Source organism: Apaloderma vittatum, unplaced genomic scaffold, assembly GCF_000703405.1.
Source record: "Apaloderma vittatum isolate BGI_N311 unplaced genomic scaffold, ASM70340v1 scaffold9406, whole genome shotgun sequence".
Classification (NCBI taxonomy): domain Eukaryota; kingdom Metazoa; phylum Chordata; class Aves; order Trogoniformes; family Trogonidae; genus Apaloderma; species Apaloderma vittatum.
The window spans coordinates 1-22,446 of record NW_009719974.1 but is presented as its reverse complement, the minus strand read 5'-3'; the positions used below and the strand labels follow the sequence as shown (position 1 = coordinate 22,446).

Sequence of the window (22,446 nt, the reverse complement as noted above, 5' to 3'; positions counted from 1 at the left end):
TCGTTTAAGTTCTTGTGCAGCATCTGTCAAATTTTGACCGATGTGCTGCCTTATGATTTGGGAGGTATGTTTGCAAAGCTCCAGTTGTACAGAGGCAGATTGTGTTTGTCTGAAGACTCGAAAAACTTTCCCTCTCCAGTTTCACAGGAGACAGTAGAGGGGCTGGGAAATGTTTAACTAAACAGGTCTGGCTTCTGTTTAGCAATGAACCCATTATTACCTAAACAGGCAGCAGCTTCATCTCACCTTCCAATGCCCCTTAAACACTGTTGCAGAAACCTTCACCTGAATCACAAAAGCTGATGCCTAGGTGAAGAACTTGATTTTCTTCAAGTTTGTGGGTTTTTATTTGTGTGGGTGTTTGTTTTTTTTTTTGGGTGGGGGGGGGATGTTTATGGTTTGTTGGGTTTTTTTTGCCATGCACTAGTTGACTTTTCTTTTGCCTTGGTAGAGTCGGTGGGGAAGCTGGCAGTTCTATGCTTGAGACATCTCTGTGGAGATCCCCTCAAATAGCTCATTTCCATTAAGATGCCCAGGCACTGTCAGGAGCTTTGTCTACATCGGTGCTTTCCAGGCCACAGTAACATGTCTTGGTGGGACAGTAACATGTCATGATGGGACTCATCCAGCAGCTCCAGAGGTGTTGGGAGCAGGGTGATCCCAGATGATTTTATTCTAGAGGAACAACAGTAGTCCTAAACATAGATTCTGGGCTTCTGTCTTAGCTTCAGCCTAGTAGGGCATCAGTGAAACTTCTCCTGGTGGGTGAAGGAGGCCTTGTTTTCTGCCAGCTAAGGGGGATGACCCATGACAGGCCCTGTCCAAAAGGAGCTTCTGAAGTGACTGCACGCCGGTGTTACTGATGGCCAGGGAGGAGGTGCAGTTTCTGGATTCCCTTCCCTTGCTGTCGGCACAAGGCATTTGGATAACTTCATCTGGTGTCAGGGAAGTTCACCTCTAATTGCCTTTAGAAATTGATTGTTGGTCCTAAGAGCGTGCATTACAAAATAGAGAAGATGGATGCGGATGTTATGTTGGTGGGGGTGTGTTCCGGGCAGAGGGGAGGTAGCACGTGTGCTGATGGCGATGGCCACACTTTCACTTCAGCCCCTGGTGCTCCAGGGTCAAAGCTAGCAGCTCCCCCCTTGCACGTACTTCTCTTGCTGCTTCGATTCTGTTTTAGGAAATATCTCTTGAGGGAAAAGTGTCAGGAAAAGCCTTAAAACTGTCATCTAATTACATCCTGGTGAACTGATCAGCCTGAAACTTAAATGGAAGATTTTTCTTCTTAAGGGTAACACTTGACAACTGATGGCTTAGTAGCTGAAGTGGTTTTGCAGGCTAGTGGTGACATTTTAAGAGGAATCCCTGCACCGCATCTTGTATTGCGCATAACTGCAAACTATATTTAACTAGTGAGACCTGCAGGAGCGAAGGGGAATAAAGCAGAACAAGTTGCGGGGTGGGTTTTTTTCGTTTTTTTGGCAGGCTTTTTATTTTCTTGTCGTGACAGGCTGTTCTTCCACATTTTCTTCCGTGGTTATGGAAGTAAGTCTCAGCTTCTGACTTGACCCATGCTTAATTCTTTACTTGCTCCTAACACCTGACTCCAGCTCATTTTAGAACGTGCAAGCCCTAGTTCATCATAAAGGACACAAGTTCCAGTCTGGGTGATTTTTTTTTTTTTAAAGTTGGTTTGTTTTTTATTTTCTTCTCTGTGTGATGTACTTCTCATTACAGGGAGCTTTCTGAATAAAAGATGAGTTAAGTCACACTGAGGAGAGTTGCTAGACATCATGCTTAGCTGTGTTGGATAAAAAGCATTATGTGAACAAGCTGGAAAACTAATTGATGCTTTCCTAAATGAGAGCCTTTGTGGTTTAACACTAATTCTAGGTTCTTTGATAAATGAAAGTTGGATGAGGTTTCTCTTTTAATGGGGGGGGAATAAATTGGTCTCCCTGTTAAAAAGTGTTTGGCTGGGAGGTTAGTTAAAACCAGTACATCTGTAATAGCCTTTATTCCTTTACCATGCAGCATGTATTAAAAATGTTGTGCAGCTGATGGTTTAATGCAGTGATACTCCTGATGAACTAGTCTTTGAATCCACTCTTCTTGCATTTAATTTAGAGAGAGGCCACTGACAATTTACTGTCTCCCTCCTTTTTTTTTTCCTAAGTGTCTGTCATACTCGGACTGCCTGAAATTCCTGCAGATAAAGTGTCCTCAAGCACTAACTTGTCACTGAAATGAAAGCAGCTGTGTTCTGGTCTGTACTCAGTGACCGGAGTTGCTTTTAATTTCTCCCTACCATAAAACCTTTGGTTCCTCCATTGGTTTGTCATGATGTTCAACTGAGTAAATGAACTGTTAAAATCTGGGTGGAGTTTGCCATTTGTCATCAACTGTTTAAAAGCTGAGCACACCTCCATATTTGCTTTCCTCTGAATTTGCATTAGAAACCCACAACAGCATTTATAGTTCACAAACAAATTTCACTCAAATGTTTCTCATTTGCTTCTGAAAATACAGAAGCAAAGGCTGATCTGTGGCTTTGCTCTGTGGCTGGGGAAGTAGTCAACCATACTGTCAAGTTTAGAAAAGAGGCATTAAGAAGTAGCAGTGGAGCAGGGGGTCAGGTCAATTGCAGGAAGGGTCCCTAAGCCACCAGCTGCGGACCTGACATCCCTGAGCTCCTGGAGATACCACAGTTGGTAGCGACCTCCCTCTGTGTAGGATTTATTCTTAACTTCATACAGTTCAAAGGCATGTTAAATGTAAATTGCCAGCGTTGAGTCTAAAATAATGACAATGTGTGTCCTATATGTGAGTGAGGAGTGCTATAGAGAGAAATGAATTCTAAATATGATTCACTTATGCAGCTCAGAGGTAATGAGACCTACCTTTCAGCGGAGCAAGCATATGGAGATGACAGTTTTTCCATCAGCTCATGTTGAATTTGCAAATGCTACTTAGAAACTTTCCACTTTGTTCTTTAGCACTTGAACCTGGAACATCTAAGACAATGACTTTTATACAATACCTGGGAACTGAGCATGGATTCTCCTTCTCCTTTGCAGGTGCTGAAAGCATCGTTGCAATTATGATCAGCAACCTGAAAGGCATGGAGATCTTGCACCGGATTGAGAGTGGCCTGAAAGTGACTATGGTTATTGAAGTGGGGAAAACGCACGATCCTTGGATGAATCGATTCTCCCTCTTCTTCATCTCCGTGTCATCTTTCATCATCACAGTAGTAACCATAGGCTACTTTATTTTTTATTCTGTTCGGCGTCTCAGGATCGCAAGGGCCCAGTCCAGGAACCAGGTGAGTTTGTGCATGCAATTGCTTTTTTTTTTTTTTTTTCCTTTTACACCTGTGAGTCCCCAGTGCTGTGATCTTGAGGGCAAAATACTGGTTGAGCACCAAAATTACTGAATTTGTTCACTCCACAGGAAGGAGAGGATGTGATCTTTAAAATGCTAAGGGATTTATCTTCAAGCAGCTAAAAACTTTCCAAGGAAACAGCAATAGGTAAACAGTCTGAAGAAGGCAACTGATCATGTTTAGCTGACTTTGTCTCCTACAAATTTTACTCCCCAAACTGCAGCGCAATCGTAATGCTAGTGTATTGGAGGTGGTGAGAGAGCTAAACTGCTTTTAGCTGACCCTCACACCTCCCACGTAGCACTGCCTGTGTGCTCGCTGTGATGTGAGACACGACTGCAAATGTGTCTGCAACGTGGTGCATGGCTTTGGCGGCCTTTCTGTAGACCGCAAGCTGGGAAGCCACTGCTTGTTGAAAGCTGCTTTCTGACTGAAAGCTCTCTGAGAATTGCAGTGACAGTCTCAATTAGGAGCTGGAAATAAAGCACTGTCAAATTGTGTTCTTTTTTAAATCCCAGGCAGGGAGTTGCTAATGAGTTAAGTTTCCAAGAAACTCTTCTGTGCAATAGTCTCATCAGCTAATAGGACTAATGCTTGCAGCTTTGTCTTCAGTCTGATCGGAGCTGCCTTATACCTGCTTCTTCAGGGCTTAAGCTAAAAGCCTTAAAAGCGAGAATGAAGTCCTGTCATCTGTCAAAGGTGATGGGCAGCATCAGGAACAGGATGCGAGTACTTCAGCCCTTGCCCTTAGAGCTGTGTTGCAAAGGACACCACTGGTATTTGCAGAGCTTCTTGCAGAAACTACCCAAACTCTGAAAGAAGATTACAGTCTTCTGCTGCAGAGAGCAATAGCATGAGCATCGCACTTCAGCTGGCCTCAGAGTATGTGAATTATCTCTGGATCAGTGGTCAGATAGTTAAAGAAGTGACAGACTTCTCTGGAGAAGACCTGCCCTGCTAAGCTTCTCTGCTGTCCTGGAGATTTCCTTGAGCAAGACCCTTCTGAAGGAAGCTGATGAAGCTAGAAGTTGGACACAGGTGTTGAAATCTAGGTCGGTTTCGGGCTTCTGTAACACTTTAGGACTGGCTTCTTTAAAATGTTAGCATGCAAAACCATTGTTGCTCTTGATGGGCAGGTAGAGTCGTTAGGGTGAATGACAGCAGTGTTCCTGGAGTTGAATGCTGCGTTCTTTCCAATAATCACAGGCACTAACACAGTCGAGTTTGTGTTCTGAAATCCTGTTGTCTTAAGTGTAATCTTGTGGAGGATGGTCTGCTGGCTATATCTTTACTGAGACTAGAGAAGTAACAGTGAGCTGAACTTTTTGTGCCTCGTCTCAGCTGTGTCTGCCTCAGGTTCTGGACTAGACCTCCTCTAAGAGTTTTCTTTTAGTCTGTTTTCATATTCTGGTGTTATGCCACACCTGGAAGCGATGTGAGGATACAATAAGGGTATAATTGGAAGAGCAGTGCTGGAAGTTATCATCTGCCTCTGAGATGTAGCGTTGCCACTCCTGGATGTCATGTGGAGTTATCTCTGTAGTAGGGATGGCATGGAGCTCTAGCTTGATGCTCTCCTCGTGCTGATGTCACTGGACAGAGATGCACAGTGCTCCTGCTGATGAATTCACTCTTCCATTCCCTGCTCTCTACCCTCCTATGAGAGCTGTGTTCAATGCTAAACAAATACAAGCAGGAAAAATGGATGTCCTAGAAGCTGGTCTGCAAAAGACACCGTTTGTCAAACCGTGTGAGAATTTGTCCTCCTTTGAAGGTATCTAACAGAACAGTTGTGGGGATCCAACTCTGTTCCGAGCTATCAACAAGCAACAAACATTATTAATTCCTCAGTAGTAGATGGTACTGGGAAATTCCAGTCTGTTTGGCTAGCACCTTCACAAGCTATTTCTATCTTTGGCCCTGTGTGCGCAAGGAGTTTAGTGTAGAGCAAAAAATAGTATTGATAAATTACATGCCAGTTCCACATGATTTCAGCTGAACTGAAATTAAGGAGCCTTCAAAAGTGCTTTATAAAGTATAAGAATAGAAGAAAGCTTCGCTATCGGGGGTAAAAGTGAATTGTTTTGTAGATGTGAAACTCAAGACAGTCTAGAATTGTTCTCAATTGTTTTTATACCATGACATCTAAAAACTGGCTTCACAATGATAAGATAAGCAAAGAATAACAAGAACTTTCTTGTTAGTGAACTACTAAAAGGTGATGCCACAGTGTTCCCTGCTAGCCAGCTGACTGGATTTTCAGTATCTATCCAAAGTTTGAGACTTAACTCCTTTGGTTCCATAAAATACTGAATATTAGTCAAATAACTCACCAGCTTGCATGTCACATGGGGAGCTTTCTTGTCGTCAGTCAGCCCTTTTGAAACTCTGATTGTCTGGACTTCAGTCTGTTACTTGGCGGAGTAAAGGAGCGTGCTTTGTCTCCTTTATCGCACAGATGTCCAAGGGTTATACATTCTTTTGGGTGGTGTCTTTAGAAAATGGTCAAATGTGTTGATAGCTAGGTATTATAAATTTTCCCTCTTTCAGAAGTGAACTGCTGTTCTAAATGCATCCCTTTATTTGGTGTTCCTCCTCTTCAATATATCTATTTTGACCTTCCCTGTGGGATTATATTGCTGTTGTGTGAGGAGTTTCTTAAAGTGTCAGTCTACCACCTGAACCAAAATGAAAGCTTTTGAATTGCTCTGCACAGTGCTGTGATGAGCTAATGGTGATGTGTGATAATGGTGCTCTGCAGCTTGTCTCTTGTAGGTTTGGGTTGCTGAACTGGTCTTGTGGGCAGAGCCCCAGCCCTGGGAGAGCTCTCACCATGGACTGAAAAGGGTAATGCAGCTTGAGTCTCGCTTGCTTACTAAGGGGTAGAACACAAAGAGGCAAGACCATTTTCTAGATGCTTTGTCCCTTCTGCAAAGGCTTCTTGAAAGCAAGAGCCTGGCTAGATACACATTTCATTCATGCTTGGGACTAGTAGTAACCCCTGCTTGAATTGGATGGCTTCCAGGTATTGCCATATTGGCAATATGTCCATGTGAGAACATAAGTTTTGTAGCACATCTGTCCTAACCGAGTTAAAATAGAGTAGTTTTTTATTTATGAGCCAGCTAGCTAAACTGTTTACAACCTCCTAATTCTTATCTGAATGCATATTTTCTTCTGGGATGGAAACTCAAGTCCCCACCTCTGCAATCTCTTAGTGCATCATGAGGTCTGTGAGCAAGAAGGTGAAAAAACAAGGCAAGTGTTGTAGGTGGCTTGCTGTCTCTCTAGTTTGAGTACTGGCAGATTCAGTTCCTCAATATATTAACCTTTCTTAATAGTGCAAAATGTCCAATGATGTTATCTGTGGCCTGGTTTCTAATTTAAGCTCAAGTCTTCACTTCCATTGACTTCATAAAGATTAGAGTTGCTGCTGAGAAATGACCTAATTAATGGCTTTGAAGGAGGTGAGTTGCTCAACTTTCCACAAGTCAAATCTGTTTTCATGGCAGTAGCTACCTGTGGGGCAGAACTTCTCTAGCTTACAGAAGAAAAGCAGGAGTTCCTGACCTCTTTAGAGCTTGCTGGTTTGCATTGCCCTGCCAGGAAGGCACCCTTATGCAGAAAGGGTTGGAGATAAAATCTGCAGCATAGGACTAGGGAAGACTGAGGACTAAACAACAGCAAAACTAAATATCCCTGTTAGGTACTTCTCTACTTCAACATGCCAGAAGCTGGATAGCAGCTGGGACCTTGACTGCTTTGCAATATCTTGATTTTTTAAATTATTTTTTTATTATTTTTTTTTACTTTCCTCAACTTGGTCAGTTATTTTCTAGAGTTCCTGGGTTGGGGCTTTTAGACTTTTAATGCCATTTACAATTAATGTTTGAAAAACTTGGTTTCACAAAATGCTTTGACATTCCAAGCTCAAGTGTCCTGGATTCCCTGATAGGCTATTCAGTAAAAAGCTTCCTCTTCCAACATTTCCATGTTCCCAGAGGCATGTTCTGCTGTTCTTACCAAAATCAGTGTTAAAGGTGACTTTGCCATTGGAGCATTTCATGAAGAGCAATTAAACTTGTGCTCAGGTAGAACTTAAAATATTGTTTCAGTAAATTATTAATGATACAACCAGTTGAATCCTGTCTAATATGCTTGGCCAGACATTAGATTTGTAGATTAGATACTGTATGAGGGAGTACATTCCTAAAAAGTTTAGTTTTCAATTAGTAACAAGTAGTGGTGACAGAAGTACTAACATTGCTGAATTCCTGCTCTGTCAATGTTACCACGTTTGCTGAAAATTTTGGGGACCTCTGTGTTTTCACTGAAACATTGACAAGGGGAACATCACTCTAAAGTTACACTTAAGTGATATACAAAAATATATATTTATGTCTTCAGCAGAAGAACTTTAGAAGTTTCAAAGAAAACTTGTCTAGTTATTGTTCCTGCAAAATATCCCTGAAAACTTGTCTCCATGTTTGGATTGTATGCATCTCTTCTTTGGTAGTTGTTAATAGCTATCAACTATTAAACTCCTAAAAGCTATATCTTAAGGCCCCAAAATAACATTGATGTATAAGTCATTTTGTACCAAATCTGTTTGACAGGGTCCCAGCAGACCATGTAAATCAACTTGCTTGTCATTACCTGCTTCAGCACAGGGAGTCTTACGCGGATTTGAATACCTCAGTTCTCACTGAGGTGGTTGGGTGGAGGGGTGGCTGCTGACACCTGCTTGTGCCTTCTGCACTTCTGCCACCAGCACTGCACCGTCATCTCAGAGTACATTCTTGTAGCTGAACTAGAATGCGTAAGGGGAAGTAATGCTGGAAAGCAAACGGTGTAGGGTTCCTCCCCTACCTGGCTGAGTTGGGAGGAGGATTTTTGGTTAGCTGCAGAACTGGAGTTTAGTGCGTCCCTAAAACAAGCGCTGTGTTGGGGCGGCAGTGCCTCTGTGTCCTGAGGTAATTAAGTGCATGGGGGAGGGAGAGGACAGTCATATTCTTTGTGTTGGTGGAAGAGCATCAACTTGTGACCTTTAAACAGAGATGTGGGCTCTAGTGCTTATTAAATGCTTTGCAGTGACAGCTGGACAGCAACAGTTGCCAGGCAAGCTGTGCTTCTGCTGTCTGCTCATCTCTGCCCTGCTACCCCAAGAGCAGCGAGCAAATTACTGTGTGAAGGGGAATGTTTCCTCCTCTGCCTTTATTAAAGCTGCCCAGCAATCCACCTGGGGCTAGTAATTTGATTTGTTTCATGCCTATGTCATGGGGCGCGGGGAGAAATAGCTCTGAGCTTTCTCTTTCTTTTTCTGTGTTACTTTGTACCAATATTGAGATAAAACTGCATTCTTCCACTTGGCAGGAGCAGTCGGTGCTAGGACCTTCCCGAGCTGTTTGTGTGCTCTGTAAAGCAGTCTCGTGGCAGAGAACCAGTTTAGGGTGTGTTAGTGGTAGCTAAGCTGATTGGTAAAGAATCTCACCTTTCATCAGGATGTGAGTTTGTGCCAGGATGTTGTCATAAAGTGAGTAGTTAATATTATTGATCTTCAGACTAAGGTTCAGTCTTCTGTACCAAGTCAATTCGAAGGCTTCTGTTTGTCAAGGCTAGGTCTAATGTGTTCAAGCTATTGTCTTCCATCTTCTCAAAGAAGAAACCTTTTAAATTCCTGTGCTCTGTGAAAAGGTTAGGTAAAAACAAAGCATGTGCAAATGCCATGTTGGTGTGTCACCCAGAGTCAATAGACACTTGGGTATGTCCTGAAACTCTGTTTCACGTTGCCCGTATATAGGGTGATCATGCTTACTTGGCTTCTTTTGTTAACATCCAGGCTATAAAACTGGTGCCTGCTTGCAGCAAGCACCTTGCTATGTATTAGTAACCACCACACAAGAGCAAACTGACTGTGTTTTAACTGGGACTGCTTTCTGTTACAGAGTCGACTAACAGCCAAGGCGAAGAAGGCCATTGCGCGGTTACAGCTGCGCACCCTGAAGCAAGGGGACAAGGTATGACTGATCCCATAATCTCTGGAGTGTTATGGCACACCCTTTGTATGGAACCTAGAGAATGGTCCTTAGTACTGGAACAGGATGGTCCTTAGTACTTGGCGTGAGTCCAAAGAAGGGCAATGAAGCTGGTGAAGAGCAAAGTGGGAGCTAGTCTCTTCTTGCATGTAACAAGTGATGGGACAAGAGGAAACAGCCTCAAATTGCACCAGGGAATACTTAGATTGGATATTAGGAAAAAATTATTCACTAAAAGGGTTGTCGAGCATTGGAACAGGCTGCCCAGGGAAGCTGTTGAGTCACCATCTGTGGAGGTATTTAAAAATATGCGTAGATGCAGTGCTTAGGGACATAGTTTAGTGGTGGACCTGGCATTGCTATGTTAATGGTTGGACTTGATGTTAGAGGTCTTTTCTGACCTCAGTTATTCTGTAATTCTATGATTCTAGGATGCAGACATCCCTCTGGGCCTCTAACTGTCTTGTTGTAGAGATGGTTCTTCTTTCAGAGTAGGTCCTTTTCCAGGATGCAAGACTTTCCAATTTGGACATTCTTATAAATCAATTTTTTTTAGCTGCTTGCTTGTGGTCTTGCTGAGGTGCAAGGTCCTTATTTGCCAGCATTGATGCTTAAAGGTAGACTAGTATGTCTTCTCAGCTTCCCTGTCTGTTCTTTTTGTAACTAAACCAGGAGGTAGCAGTTTCTAAACCTCTATGGCAGTGCCTTAAATAATCCAAGGATGGTTTGCAGCTGGACTTCTAAACCATGGGATTAAACGTTCAATGCTTCTGTTAAAGTGTCAGTTTGAGTAATCCACACAATCATAGAATCATAGAGTGGCCTAGGCTGGAAGGGACCTTAGAGATCATTTAATCCAACCTCCCTGTCATGGGCAGGGACGCCTCTCAACTAGATCAGGCAACACATGGCAATGTGTTTATGTAAGTTTATGCACAGGAGCTATTTTAGATTACTTTAGCTAGACCCCTTTGTCTGCAATAAATCTGACTGTAGTTCAAAGGAAGCTTTCAAAGTCTGTTAATGCTGTAAATTCATTTCACTGCTTTAGGAAACCGGTCCTGATGGAGATAGCTGCGCTGTGTGCCTTGAGCTGTACAAGCCAAATGAAGTAGTGCGTATTCTGACTTGCAAGTAAGTTGTTTTCCAAACTTCCCCTTAATCCAACCTCTGGAAGCATTCCTCTTACTGGTTGTTCCTTCTGCAGCGGTAACAAAGCTGATCAAACTTTAATCAAGCTGTTGCACAGCAAGAATTCAGGAATCCATGTCAAACAGTGTTTTGAACAACAGGAACTGCATAAATACACACTTGTAGTGTGCCACGATGGCCTGTGTTCATAACTTCCCCTGTGAGTGGACTGACAAGTATAACTTAGCAGACCTCACTGCCTCTCCAGGGGATGCCAGGGCTTCTTAAAAATTTCTTCCTTTGCTGGTGTGTAAGAATGTTACCTCTTGAAGATATCTGGCAAAGCCATGCCCATTTCTTGTCACTTAGTTCAATGGTTACTACGAGGGTTATTGCTGCCACTAAACTTGTTAAACTGTGCTAACTTTTGTAGTTTAGAAGAAAGCTTTTCTATTATTGGATGCATCATCTGAAACAGAGACCAAAACAGAGCTGTAACATTTTATTTTTTTAAATTTCTTTACTGTTGTGTCTCATTGCTTTGCTTCTGTGGAAGCCTGGTATTGTAGCCCTAAGACTTTAATTAGATTGTTCCCAAGATGAGCAGTGAAGCCTTTTTAGGGCTTAAGGAAACTTGTTCTGTGGGACTTCCCCCTGTGCCTGCTGAATGGGACTGCCCTGGCAAAGCTGTGAAAATCAGAGGGCAGCCATGGGAACTGTATTTTGAATTTTGTGTGGGAAGAATTTTTGTAACCCTTGAGGAGACTTACCAAAAAAGCACTCGGAAAAAATTTTGATGTAGGAAAATCCAGGTTCTGAAGAATGGAAAAATCTGGAGCTGCTGTTGTGTACTGAGCAGTGTTATTTGTCAAACACTGTCAAATCTCAGCTGAGGTTACCTATGCACAAGGTTACAGTTTTGCAAAAGCTTTCTCTGCTCCCAAGCAGGAGGAGCTCTAAGCTGTTTTGGTATCATGAAATTGGCCTGTTAAGGTGTTATCAACAAAATTCTTTAATCCTAATGCTTAGTAGTTTAGAAAAAAAACAAAGCCTTGTAGGTTTATGCCTGCAGGTGGTCCTGTTCAGTAATGAAGACCCATGAGTACAGAAACATTTAGACAGGTTCTAGATACTTTTGGCTGATAGGAGACCTAACTTCTCATTATTTTCCTATAAACTTTGCTAATCTTGATATGAACTTGTGAGCAAAGCATGACTTCTTGGGGTAAGAGTGAAGTAACTACTTTTGAAGATACTCTTTTTACGCAAGTTTGCTGCATGATGCTTTGTTCTGAGAGTGTTTTTTATATATGTTTGTGATGTTTCACTCTTCTTTGGCCCAAGTGTACCTCTAAGAAGCACTAGCTTAAGATGACTGCCTTTACTTGATAATCTTCACCAGTTGTGATCTTTGCCAGTATCAACCATACTAAATTCTCTCACATGAGTTCTAAAATGATATTTACTGCAAGAATGTACTTGATGTTGGTGGTTGACCTCAACACTGAGACCCTACTTGTTGAAAGCATTTAACTATATCCATGAAAGAAATAAGCAATCAAATGCTCCTGTGAGTAACAAAAGAGGTATCTTAAGTACTTGGGGTGTGTGTATTTGCAGAAGGCATTCTTGTCCAGATAGTCAAACTGGAGGCATTTATAGCAGCAGAGGTACACAAGACCAGTATTAAGTCCAACTACTTAAAACAGTTGTGTGTCAAGGAAGCTTCAGATTATTCCCTAGACATCACATTGGTGCAGCTGGAGGGAGGAGCTGGTTACGTGGGCTCACTTGGAGAACCCTGGTATCACAGTGGGGCAGAGGGTACTGAGCAATGGAGGTGGTGATCTCTGCACTTGTCTCATAATAGAGTTCTTATTAATATTGAGCAGTGCCTGTCTGCTTTGCTTTTTCTATTCAGGCTGAGGGAACAGGCAGATTAAAGTATTTCAGGTCATTCTCCAAAATCTGTCACCTGATTCTCACTCATTGTGGAACTGAGTGTCTTCACAAAAGCACACATTTGCATCTGTAACGGTGGAACTATATTTACTTTTTGAGTACACAGCCTGCCAAATATCCACTTGGAATACACAATGATTGGTAGACAAATTAGATGTGTGGGACTACAGTTTATTTTGAGGATATAACTCTGAGATGATTTTTCTATTTAGTTTTAACAAAAAGAAGTGCTGTTTAGTGATCTACATCTGCATGACAGAAGCTAAAATTAAAGCTAAGGCTGTAATGTTAATAGCTGTATTAGTTAAATTATCAGCTGGGAATATATTGTACACAGATTTTTTTTTTTTTTTAAAAAAAAAAGCTTAAGACCTATGTAGCAGGGATAATGCTGAATTCTAGCAAGTAGTACAGAGATACTAACAAGAATAAACCAGCTACAGTTTGAAAGATCAATTGTCCATAACTTTCAACTGCAATTTGTGGCACAATAAGGTAGTTCGTTCTAGAATGGATAAATTCTCAGTGTTTCTAAATGGGCCAAATAGCTGCCACACAATCAGGTCTCCTGGTAACTTGTTGGTTTCTTTCTTCCACCAGCCATCTCTTCCACAAGAACTGTATTGACCCCTGGCTTCTGGAACACAGGACATGTCCAATGTGCAAATGTGACATACTCAAAATTTTGGGTGTTCAGGTAAGCCAGTAGTCTTTTTTTTTTAGTGGCAGATGCCATTATCAGTGTAGTAACCACATATTGAGCTATTTTGTGCTGACTCTGGAGTGCAGATGATGAGTGCAGGCATTGCTGTGTCAGTGGTGAGATGCCACAGGACTAATTGGCGTGTCCCCTTCTGCAAAGAATGCAGCTGGCCTGGTCTGAGTTGGTATCATCTAAAGCCTTGGGGCAGAATGTCAGCCAAAATTGATTGTAATGGATGACTGAAGAATTGCTCTGAACTCTTGGCTTGCAACTAAGGGTGTTTCTCAAAGCTTCAGGCAGACTGTGACAACTCATACTGTCCCTGAAACCAGCCTCCATTCAGTTACTAAGTACCCAGAGTCCTTGAAAAGTGACTGTGTTAGCATGTGCAGCTTTCCTGGAGCCACAAGACTTCCTAGGATACGTAAGGAATTTCTGTTATATTTGGTAACTGCTCATTGTGGCAAGTGCCAGGGGAAGATGCTGTTGCCAATGGCCGGCACTGCCTGGACCAGCTAAAATGTAGAACAGAGTATGCCTTGGGGACAGAGGTCTGCACTGAGTGGAAGGAAGAATCTGTTTTCCTGGTGCTAGGCAATAAAAGGGAAGAGCTGGCTGAAGAACTCGGAAGCTGTGTCTGAACTTCCCACACAATTAGGAAGTAACTGTGTTTCACCTGTGATTCTGGAGGTTAACAGCAGAGTTTCCAGTTCCCTAGACTCCAGTCCTTGCAGGCACTGGTCTCTTGGAAGGATGCAGCCTCCTCTAAAGTTGTAACTTACGTTTTCTCTTTTTTCACAAAGGTGGATGTAGAAGAAGGGTCTGAGTCTGTGCAAGCCACAGTATCCAGTGGGACATCAAATATTGCTACAGTTCATTATGAAGATGATAATCGTAGTGAAACAGCATCATCTGGATACGCTTCTGTACAGGGAGCAGATGAATCTGTTCTGGAGGAACATGCACCATCAGAAAGTGCGTCTGCTGTCTCATCTGTCTTGCTAGATGGCATTGCGCTTTGTGGTTTATGCTCTGAATTAAGGGGCTTTGCCTTAACATCTCAGTGCTTGAATACCCTTTTTTTTTAAGGGTAATATTAATCTGCCCTTTTGTTTTAGCACTTGGCTCTGACACTTGTTCTTTGTTTTCAGATGAAAATCAACCTAAATTTGGATTTGAAAACTCAAGTCTATGAAAAGAGTAGTTGAAAATCAGGGGCTTATTCCTGAAGACCAAAGATATTTCTCTGTAGATGTCCCGTATCTTGTTGTCTCTTTGGATATTTCGTTTTGATGAATGAGTGTTGCTTTGCCATCAGATCTGTCTGCTTTAAGTAGCTAATTACTTAGACAAAACTTGTGGAGAGTCAGTCCTGCTCTAGCTTAGATGGTGCAAAACAAAGATGACAGATACTTCAACTGAATTTCACATTTTGCCAAGGCTTCAGGGAATTTTAATTGGAAAAGACTATCGGCTTTTCCACATGCCTTGTCTTTTTGAATGAGAGCAAACTAATTGAAAATGTCTTCCTAGTGCTCAACCACCAGTGTTCCTGTTGATTTTAGAAATTGAAAGATTCCAGGTAAACAAATGAAAGTAACAGTCCCCTGGACTGTGGAATGGCCTTGGAAAGAGGAATAAGTGGGGAACCTTTCAGAGGTGAAAGGGATGCTCTGGCTGTGTCTGCTTAGATTTCCTGTGGGAAGCCTTGGCTGGTAGGAAAGTGTGGCATTTGCTGCCTACCTCCTCAGGGACAGGCCGCTCCAGTGAGCGATGTGTGTATGGGAGTGCTCTGTTCAGGCACCCTAAGTAGAGCAGGGGGCACTTGCTGCAAAGCCGAACATCCAAAGTTGAAAATGCATTCCTATAAGCAACTGAAGTGATGCTGGATTGGTTATATGGCTCAAGGTCTTGTGTATCCTCAGTTTGAGTGGCAAGGACACAGGCTACAAGGCCTTCCTCTCCGAGCCAGCCTGTGTCCCACAGTTAGTCCTGAGCCTAGTCTCTAGAAGTTACTCCTGATGCCTGTCTTCTGCAGCCCTAAATTCTATTTGAGAGTTATTGGTCACTGTACAATTGGATTTCATAGACTTGTATGGCCTTCTGCCACTTGAGCACACTGGAAAAGACAGGTAGCGTCGAGAACGGGCTCACAAACTAACAAGGGGTAGTAGAAGAGTGGTAGTTGGAGCGTGGCCTTGGATTTCCCACTCTGCAGGAAAAGTGCTTGGAAAAGACAACTGTAGTGGTCTTGTGGAAATAAAGCAAGCGTCATTTGCTTTAAGGTGGTAAAGCTTGCCTATGACGCATTTTAACTTGTCTTTTCTTGTTGTGTTTTTTCTGGGCAGATGACAACATGCATCTTGTAAACAATGAATCCCAGGTGTCTGCTGTGAATGTCCTTCCACACATTGACAACCCAAGTTTTGAGGCAGACGAAACACAGGTTTGTGAAGCCCCAAGTCCTAAGAACACGCCCAGCAATGTGGTATAAGCCTTCTGCAAGGAGCTGCCTACTGCCATTGTGTGCACCAAATGTTGCAAGACTGGAGCAGAAAAATATTGCCTTGGCAATGCTGAGATTAAAGAGACTTGTTCAAATCATTTCTTTATGGTTTGCAACTCCTAAAACTGTGTCTCCCATACAGAATTTAGTTTTAGCGTTCTTCATATAAAGCTGTCTTAAAGAAAACCATGAAATTTTAACACTAAAACAGAAGCTTCATCTTCAGCAAACCTTCTCTTCAGTGTTTGAGTCATTTAAATAAAGAGAAGGTTCTTTGTTGTAGCTGTCTCTACTAGGAATTGTTTTGACTTGGGGTTTTTTGTTGTTTGTTGTTTTAATTCAAGTGGATTTTCATTGTAAACAAATTGATTTTCATCTGGTCTAATCCTTATTTACTAAACACAGTTTAGTTTAAAGCAACACTGTATTTAATATTTCAGTGCACTAATTTGGTAGGAGAAAGTACGAACTAATGACTGTCAAACTGTATTTTGCCCAGGGTGTCTTTGTCTCTCTAGTAAACAGATTGATTCTCTACCTCTCAGCTCCAGCCTACCAACCACACATTCCTGAAGGAAAAAAAAAAGAAAGCTTCAAGCTGACAGGCCAAATCTGACTTGCACAATACTGTAAAGGGAACAATTGTAGGAGTTTGTCAAACCTGTTTAATATTAGACAGTCTGAAAGGTCCGCCATGATTCTGAGAGTTAGAACCATCTCCTAGCACCAGCGATACGCCAGAGTCCTGGCTTGGAGAATCTGGGATGACTTCCAAGAAGACTGATGAAAAGACAGATTCTTCCCAAAGGATCTGCTGTGTTTTGTTCAGAAAATGATCTGGCCTGTGAAAAATGCTGGCCTGTTGCTGTGCATTGTCTTGCCTGCGAGTGAAAGCTGCAGGGAGTGCTGATATCCTAGAGATGACTGGAGAAGTGTCTGCCGTCGGTGGGGAGTTGAACTGGGATTGAGGAGGAACGCTGGGTGCCTCAATATTAAGTGTAGGGCCTTGCCCAGTGAAGGTAACTAAGGACATCTTACAGATGCACTTTATTTTTTTTATCTCTGTATCTATAGCTTGTTTCTGTTAACAGAACTTTGTCTTAAAGCCTGCAGTACTGTTGAATCTGGAGGGGAAAAAGCAATGCATTTTCTTAGCTATAGTACAATTAAAATGGTTGTAAATATTTCATGATTTATATTGAATTTGAATATGAAAATGTAAATAAAACTATATTTTGATGACCCTGACTGACATTAAGTGCTGATTACCAGATTTTGTATGGAAGCAGATGCTGAATTTGCCCTGAATTAAGTAGCAATGCTGGCTTAAACCAATTGGAATGTAAGGAGTGCTCATTATAAGCAGGGTTTCATGGATTGAAATTGTGTTGAGAGGCTTAAGCCTAGTAACTGTTCTCTATATAAAATTAAAAATGAGCTGCTTGGGGTGTGTTCAGTGAGCTGCTTCACATATATCAGAATTGTGCTTTTAGATCTGATTGGCACAAGGCAGTCTGCTGTGCACTCTTTGGGTCATCCAGGTTGCATCTTGTTTTCCTCTGTCAGGTCGCTCAACATCGCTCCTTCACTCAAGTTGATACTTGTCTTTATAATGCTGTGTCTTGCAAAGCAGGGATACTTCAGGATATTTTTTAGCTTTCTTGGTAGTGTTGGGTTGATGGTTGGATCAGATGACCTTAGAGGTCTTTTCCAACCTTAAGGATTCTATGATTCTATAAATGCTCTTTGTTCTATACTATTAGATGTAGTAAAATTGTCACTCCCCTGGCCAGTTTGCCAGTTTGGTGGTAGTTAGTCTTGTGCCTTTTTTTAAGCTCAGTTCCAAGCCCAGTCTAGGAAAAATTGGTTGCTTATGGGCTCAAGTTGTAAAGCTGAGTATAATCTGACTTCACTCTGAAGCTGTTTTATGCGATCACCTTTCTGTTCTACATCAGAAGTGCAGAGGAGAGAACGGAACATCCAAGCAGTTAATATACAACCCCTGGACACTTAATTTCATTTTAATTTCAGAAAGCTTTTATAAATTTATTATGGCATATAAGCTGTAATGTAGTAGAATTTCATGATGATATGCTCTCATAAAAAAAAAAAGAGGAGGGGGATTCAGATCAATTTATTGAAAGGCACTTGGGCATTTTTTTTGTTGTTGCAATCTACAAATTTGGGTTGCTTTGTTTATAGGATTCAAACCTTTCTATTTCCTATCTTTTATGAGTGAAAGATTTGGTTTTATTTCCCAGTGCTCATTTCTAAGGGTAAAGTGGAGGCACAGCATTTTCTCAAGGAATGCACACCTGGAGTACGGGGCGGGGGGTGCAGCAGTTCATGTCAGTGAACTCATGCTACTGTGTGATGTGTATGTGTTCTGGCAAGGTGTTGACTTGTTGGGAGCTTGAAGCACTTACTAATTTTCAGGAATATTTTTAAGGTTCTTGTATCAAATGTGAAGTACTGTTAAAGAAATAAAAGCAGCATTTGTACTTGAATAATATTTGAGCTACTGGTAGGCAGAAGAATTAATGTTTCTCTGCTTTTGAAGCTTAACCTGTGAGTCTGCCATGTTCCTTGTGTGTACAGATTTATTCGTAAATGATAGCTCTGCAAGGATTTTTGTTTAAAAATGAAAGCGTGCAATTTTCATGCAATCTGTGATACTGAACTTGGGTCTCTTGATGTCTCACTTTGAAAAAAAACTTTCACTGAATTCTGTGGAGGTTTTCCCCTTGGAGAACATTGCTGCAGTTCTAGCTGCTGTAAAGGAATTTCAGAGCTCTGCTCTCGCTTTCCATGGATAGCTGCTGTCTTTAGCTGACCTTGCTTAGAGCACTGTCAGCAGATTTTCTTTTTTTTTTTTGAGTGATGCTACAGGCTTGAATGGCTCTGTGTTATGTATATATATTTATATCTGTGTGCACTGTGTCCTGATAGACCCTTTCCTCTAAACAAGAGGCGAACAGGAATGTGCCTGGTGATAGGGTTGTTCCTGAAATGCAACGCAAACCTGCTGTTACTCTGCAGTAGTTTCGGGTTTTCCTATATGTACACTAATGTTTGCATGTAAGGTGCTGGAAAGTATGTGCCCGCAAGTGGCAGCGTCTCAACTGTTAATAGTCACACAGACGTGTCAGTTGTTCTGCCCCCAAAGAGAAAGTAGAACAGGCTCCAGCATCATCTCCAAGTGTTTGCTCACTGCTGTCATTTATCTCTCCCCCAGGAAAGCTCTGATCTAGATGCTTCACTTAAATGCCTGCATGCTCTTGAAGGGTGACTGGGAAAGTATTTTTCTATCCCTGCAGGACAGGAAGCCTTGTCACCCAGTGCCAGGTTACTCCTCTTTCTTGTAAACCAGGTTTTACAGCAGCAGGATTTTATTTTAAAATCCAACTCAAAATAATACAGTTTTCTCGCTGAGGAAAATTTTCAGGTGTCCCTACAGAAATGTAATTATATATATGTAATTATAGCTGAGATTTTTTTGCTTAAGGGAAAAAGCAGGGCTTGTGGTGAAGGGCTACAAACATATAAAAGCAGTTCAAGTCAAAAGGGCAGTTGGATTCTTCTTATAAAATAGAAGGACTTAGTTGGTTATCAGTCTTCAGATGGACAGATCTGCAGTTGTCGAAGGACCTAACAGCTGAACAGAATAAATATACACCTCTACTTTGCCTGTGTGATTTAATGTAATTCCATTCTGTGTTTAACATACACGAGCTCAGAAGGTAGCTCTGGCTTTTCACCCTCATGTTTTCCCTGTGCAGATTTGAACAGTTTCACTCCTGCAGGAGCGTAATGGCTGGCATTTTGGGATAGATGAAAGAAAATCTGCTGGCTTTGGCAATTTAATTTTGGCTCTAAAGGAAACTTGAAACCAAACTGCAGTGTTCACCCACCATGAATTAACTATGTAATTCTCTGCCCTGGTTGTTCAGTTGTTGGTTATATAAAGTGAAGCCAAAATTTATTTATATAGCTATTTATCTATTTATATAATCTTGGCTATGGTTACTTGAGGGAAGTAATTTACCATTTCTAGGAGGCCTTTAATACAGTGAAAGGAAAATTCTGCAGCACTGAATGGATCTCTGTAGAATGCATTGATTAGACTGTCGGATGATTGTGCACTGATGAAGAAAGAATTTAAGTGCCTATAAATAAACTCCTCCAAACTGATAAGAGTGGCACTCTTTGCATCTTAATAGTATTTGGTTAAGAATCCAGTGCCTGAGGGAACTGGAAAAAAGAAGACAGTCAAGACCTTGAAGCAAGGGAGAAGAAAACAAAACATTTTTCCAAGCAGTAGCATTTTACTGTTAAATTTTTATCCAATTGACAAAGTTTGAATCTTACATAAGAAAGCAGCATATGTCCTAGCATGTCCAGCATGTGTGAGATGCTAAGAGCCAGGCTCTGAGTAGGAAATGCCAAGGGCATCAGAATTAGAAGAATTAGAAGGCCTGTGTTAGATCCTTAATAGGTATTTCCTATCCAAGGGCTTGGCTAACTGGGGAAAATTAAATGGTAAACACTCTCAACGCTTTTAGAAGAGCACCATCCATGCGGGAATCACTCTATTACTCCCAGTTACTTTAGGTGAGGGGGTTGAAAAAACTGCCTCATAAAGAGTGACATGTTAGGCAGTTGTTTGCCTTGTCTCATTAATGTTTTATCTGTGTTAGTTGCCACATGCTGGCTAATGACTTTTAATTCATTTCTCCTTTCTAGTGAAGATAAAGCACCAGAAATTTGTTGCTTCCTACTCTGTTATGAAAGCACACAAAAAGAACAGTTGTAGTAGTTTAATCTATATTCAGTCCCAAAGATGAAACCTTTTAATACTACTCTTGCTGTGGTGCAATGAGTTGTTGGAAGGGAAAAAAAGTCTCATGGTAGTGCAATTCACCTGGTTTTGAAGCGTTCCAGTGAATTAAACATGATTAAACACTTGATTCTGTTTTCACAGGGGTGCCTTTGGGTAGGCGATTTCTTACTCAGCTAGAATGGGAGGGGCATTGCCAAACATCTTTCTGTGGGTGCTTGGCAAAATCTTGCTGTGCCTGTGCTCACAAATAGACCAGTGCTGGCAGAAGCAGTTCTGGTGGTGAAGTGCACTTGGGACTGTTGAAAGGGATCAACAGAAGACAGAATAAAGCAAAAGTGCCAAGTCTGCAACCTATATTAATGCTTGATCTGCGTAATTTTTTTTTAGAAAGAGCTCAAAGTAGAGGCCGAGTTTAAACAACTGTGTGCCGAAATTTTTGTATGATACACAATCAATAAAGCATTGTTGTTGAAAGGCTTAGGAAGGTCAATTATGCTGGAAATAGTTCTCAGGGAAGGATCCTACAGGACAGCACACTGCAGAGAAGCTCCTGGGAAACAGGAATGTCCTACTCCTTCCATTTGTACTGAATGACAGACTGTGTCAGGACCAGGAGTGAACTTTTTACTGAGGTGGAGAAAGAAGTCCCCAGCACCAGTGAGCTGGAGTGGAGGAGGCAGCGGGACTTTCACTCCTGGAAAGATTTTATGGTTTAGGTCAGCGTTACAAGATTTAGGAAGTAGAGTGCTACCATGTGTAAGGCTTCAGGGAGAGATATGGAGCACTTTGGGACATAGTGAAGAGATTAGAGGAGAAACAGCAAGGGAGGGGGCACGATAGCGGGCAAACTGAGCGGCCAGGTGGCTGTGATCGTGACTTCGTGGGGAGCTGGAAGTCACGCTGTGCTGACTACTGCTTAAGGATAGCAAGTCCCAAGGTCATTCCGTAGCCTTGGGAAATCCTTGGCTGCCAGGTAAGTATGGCAAAATAGTTCCAGCACCTGGGTTTGGTTTGTTTGGTTTTTTTTGAAACCTGGCTGTGAGAGAGGGGACAGAAACAGAAGTCAGTAGTGAGAGCAGATACTCAAGTGCAGTCCCTAGGAGTATGAAAGCTACTGTCCTGTTCCTTATCAGGGCAGAACAACTGGTAAAGTCAGTTTGCAAATAATCTGAAGAGCCAGTCCGTGAGGACAAATGCCGAAGCTCTTGCCCGCAAATCCTGACAACATTGAACCCACGAAGTCAAGCCGTTGTTACGGCAACCGAAACGTCTGCTCTTCTCCAAATTAGCACTGAATCACGTTGGGTGATAGAAGCACTGAGGCAGATTGCCTTTTCATAAGTGAAATGTGATGAGGTGACACTGGCCCTATCCCGCCCGCTGGTGCAGCCGCTCCTCTGCTCCCAGCTCGGCCTGTGCCCGGGCAACGGACGTTCCCGGCGCTGTGGCGGGTGCAGGTGACGGCCACGGCTGCCCTCCTCCCCCGGCAGGTTTTTCCTGGCTGTTTTTAATTCTGCAGCCCAGCCTCCTACTGCAGTGTCAAGGCTTAGCGCTGGCAGGAAAACAAACATGAAAGCCAAACAAACTCTGGTGACGTCTGTCTTCTGGGCTGAAAATGGAGTGACCCCGGCCAAAACTGGAAACGGGACTTAGGGCAGTGGCAGAGGAGAAAAAAAGTATCGGACTCGCCTTATGAAGGGCCGCCCTCGAGACCCGTTGGGGACGTCCGAGCCTGCTGCCGCCCTGCCCGACAGCAGCGAGGTCGGGGCTTCACAGCTCCCGGATAAAGGCCGGGGGGCAGTACGAGGCTCTGCCTGGGCCCGTGGCACGGAAGGACCCGTAACCCCACAGCCAGAAGCTGCGAGCGCGGACCCCTTCACC

General features: G+C 42.4%; 1 protein-coding gene across 1 annotated transcript; it reads left to right on the top strand.

Moving 5' to 3' along the window:
* Window positions 1-3,080: 3,080 nt before the first annotated feature.
* Window positions 3,081-15,665, top strand: RNF128 (ring finger protein 128, E3 ubiquitin protein ligase; the record flags this gene model as incomplete). The annotated part of the gene is made up of 6 exons (XM_009870853.1): window positions 3,081-3,328; window positions 9,334-9,405; window positions 10,475-10,557; window positions 13,117-13,213; window positions 14,023-14,194; window positions 15,568-15,665. Coding segments are annotated over 6 exons (770 nt in total), but the record flags the coding sequence as incomplete, so codon positions are not given.
* Window positions 15,666-22,446: the final 6,781 nt, after the last annotated feature.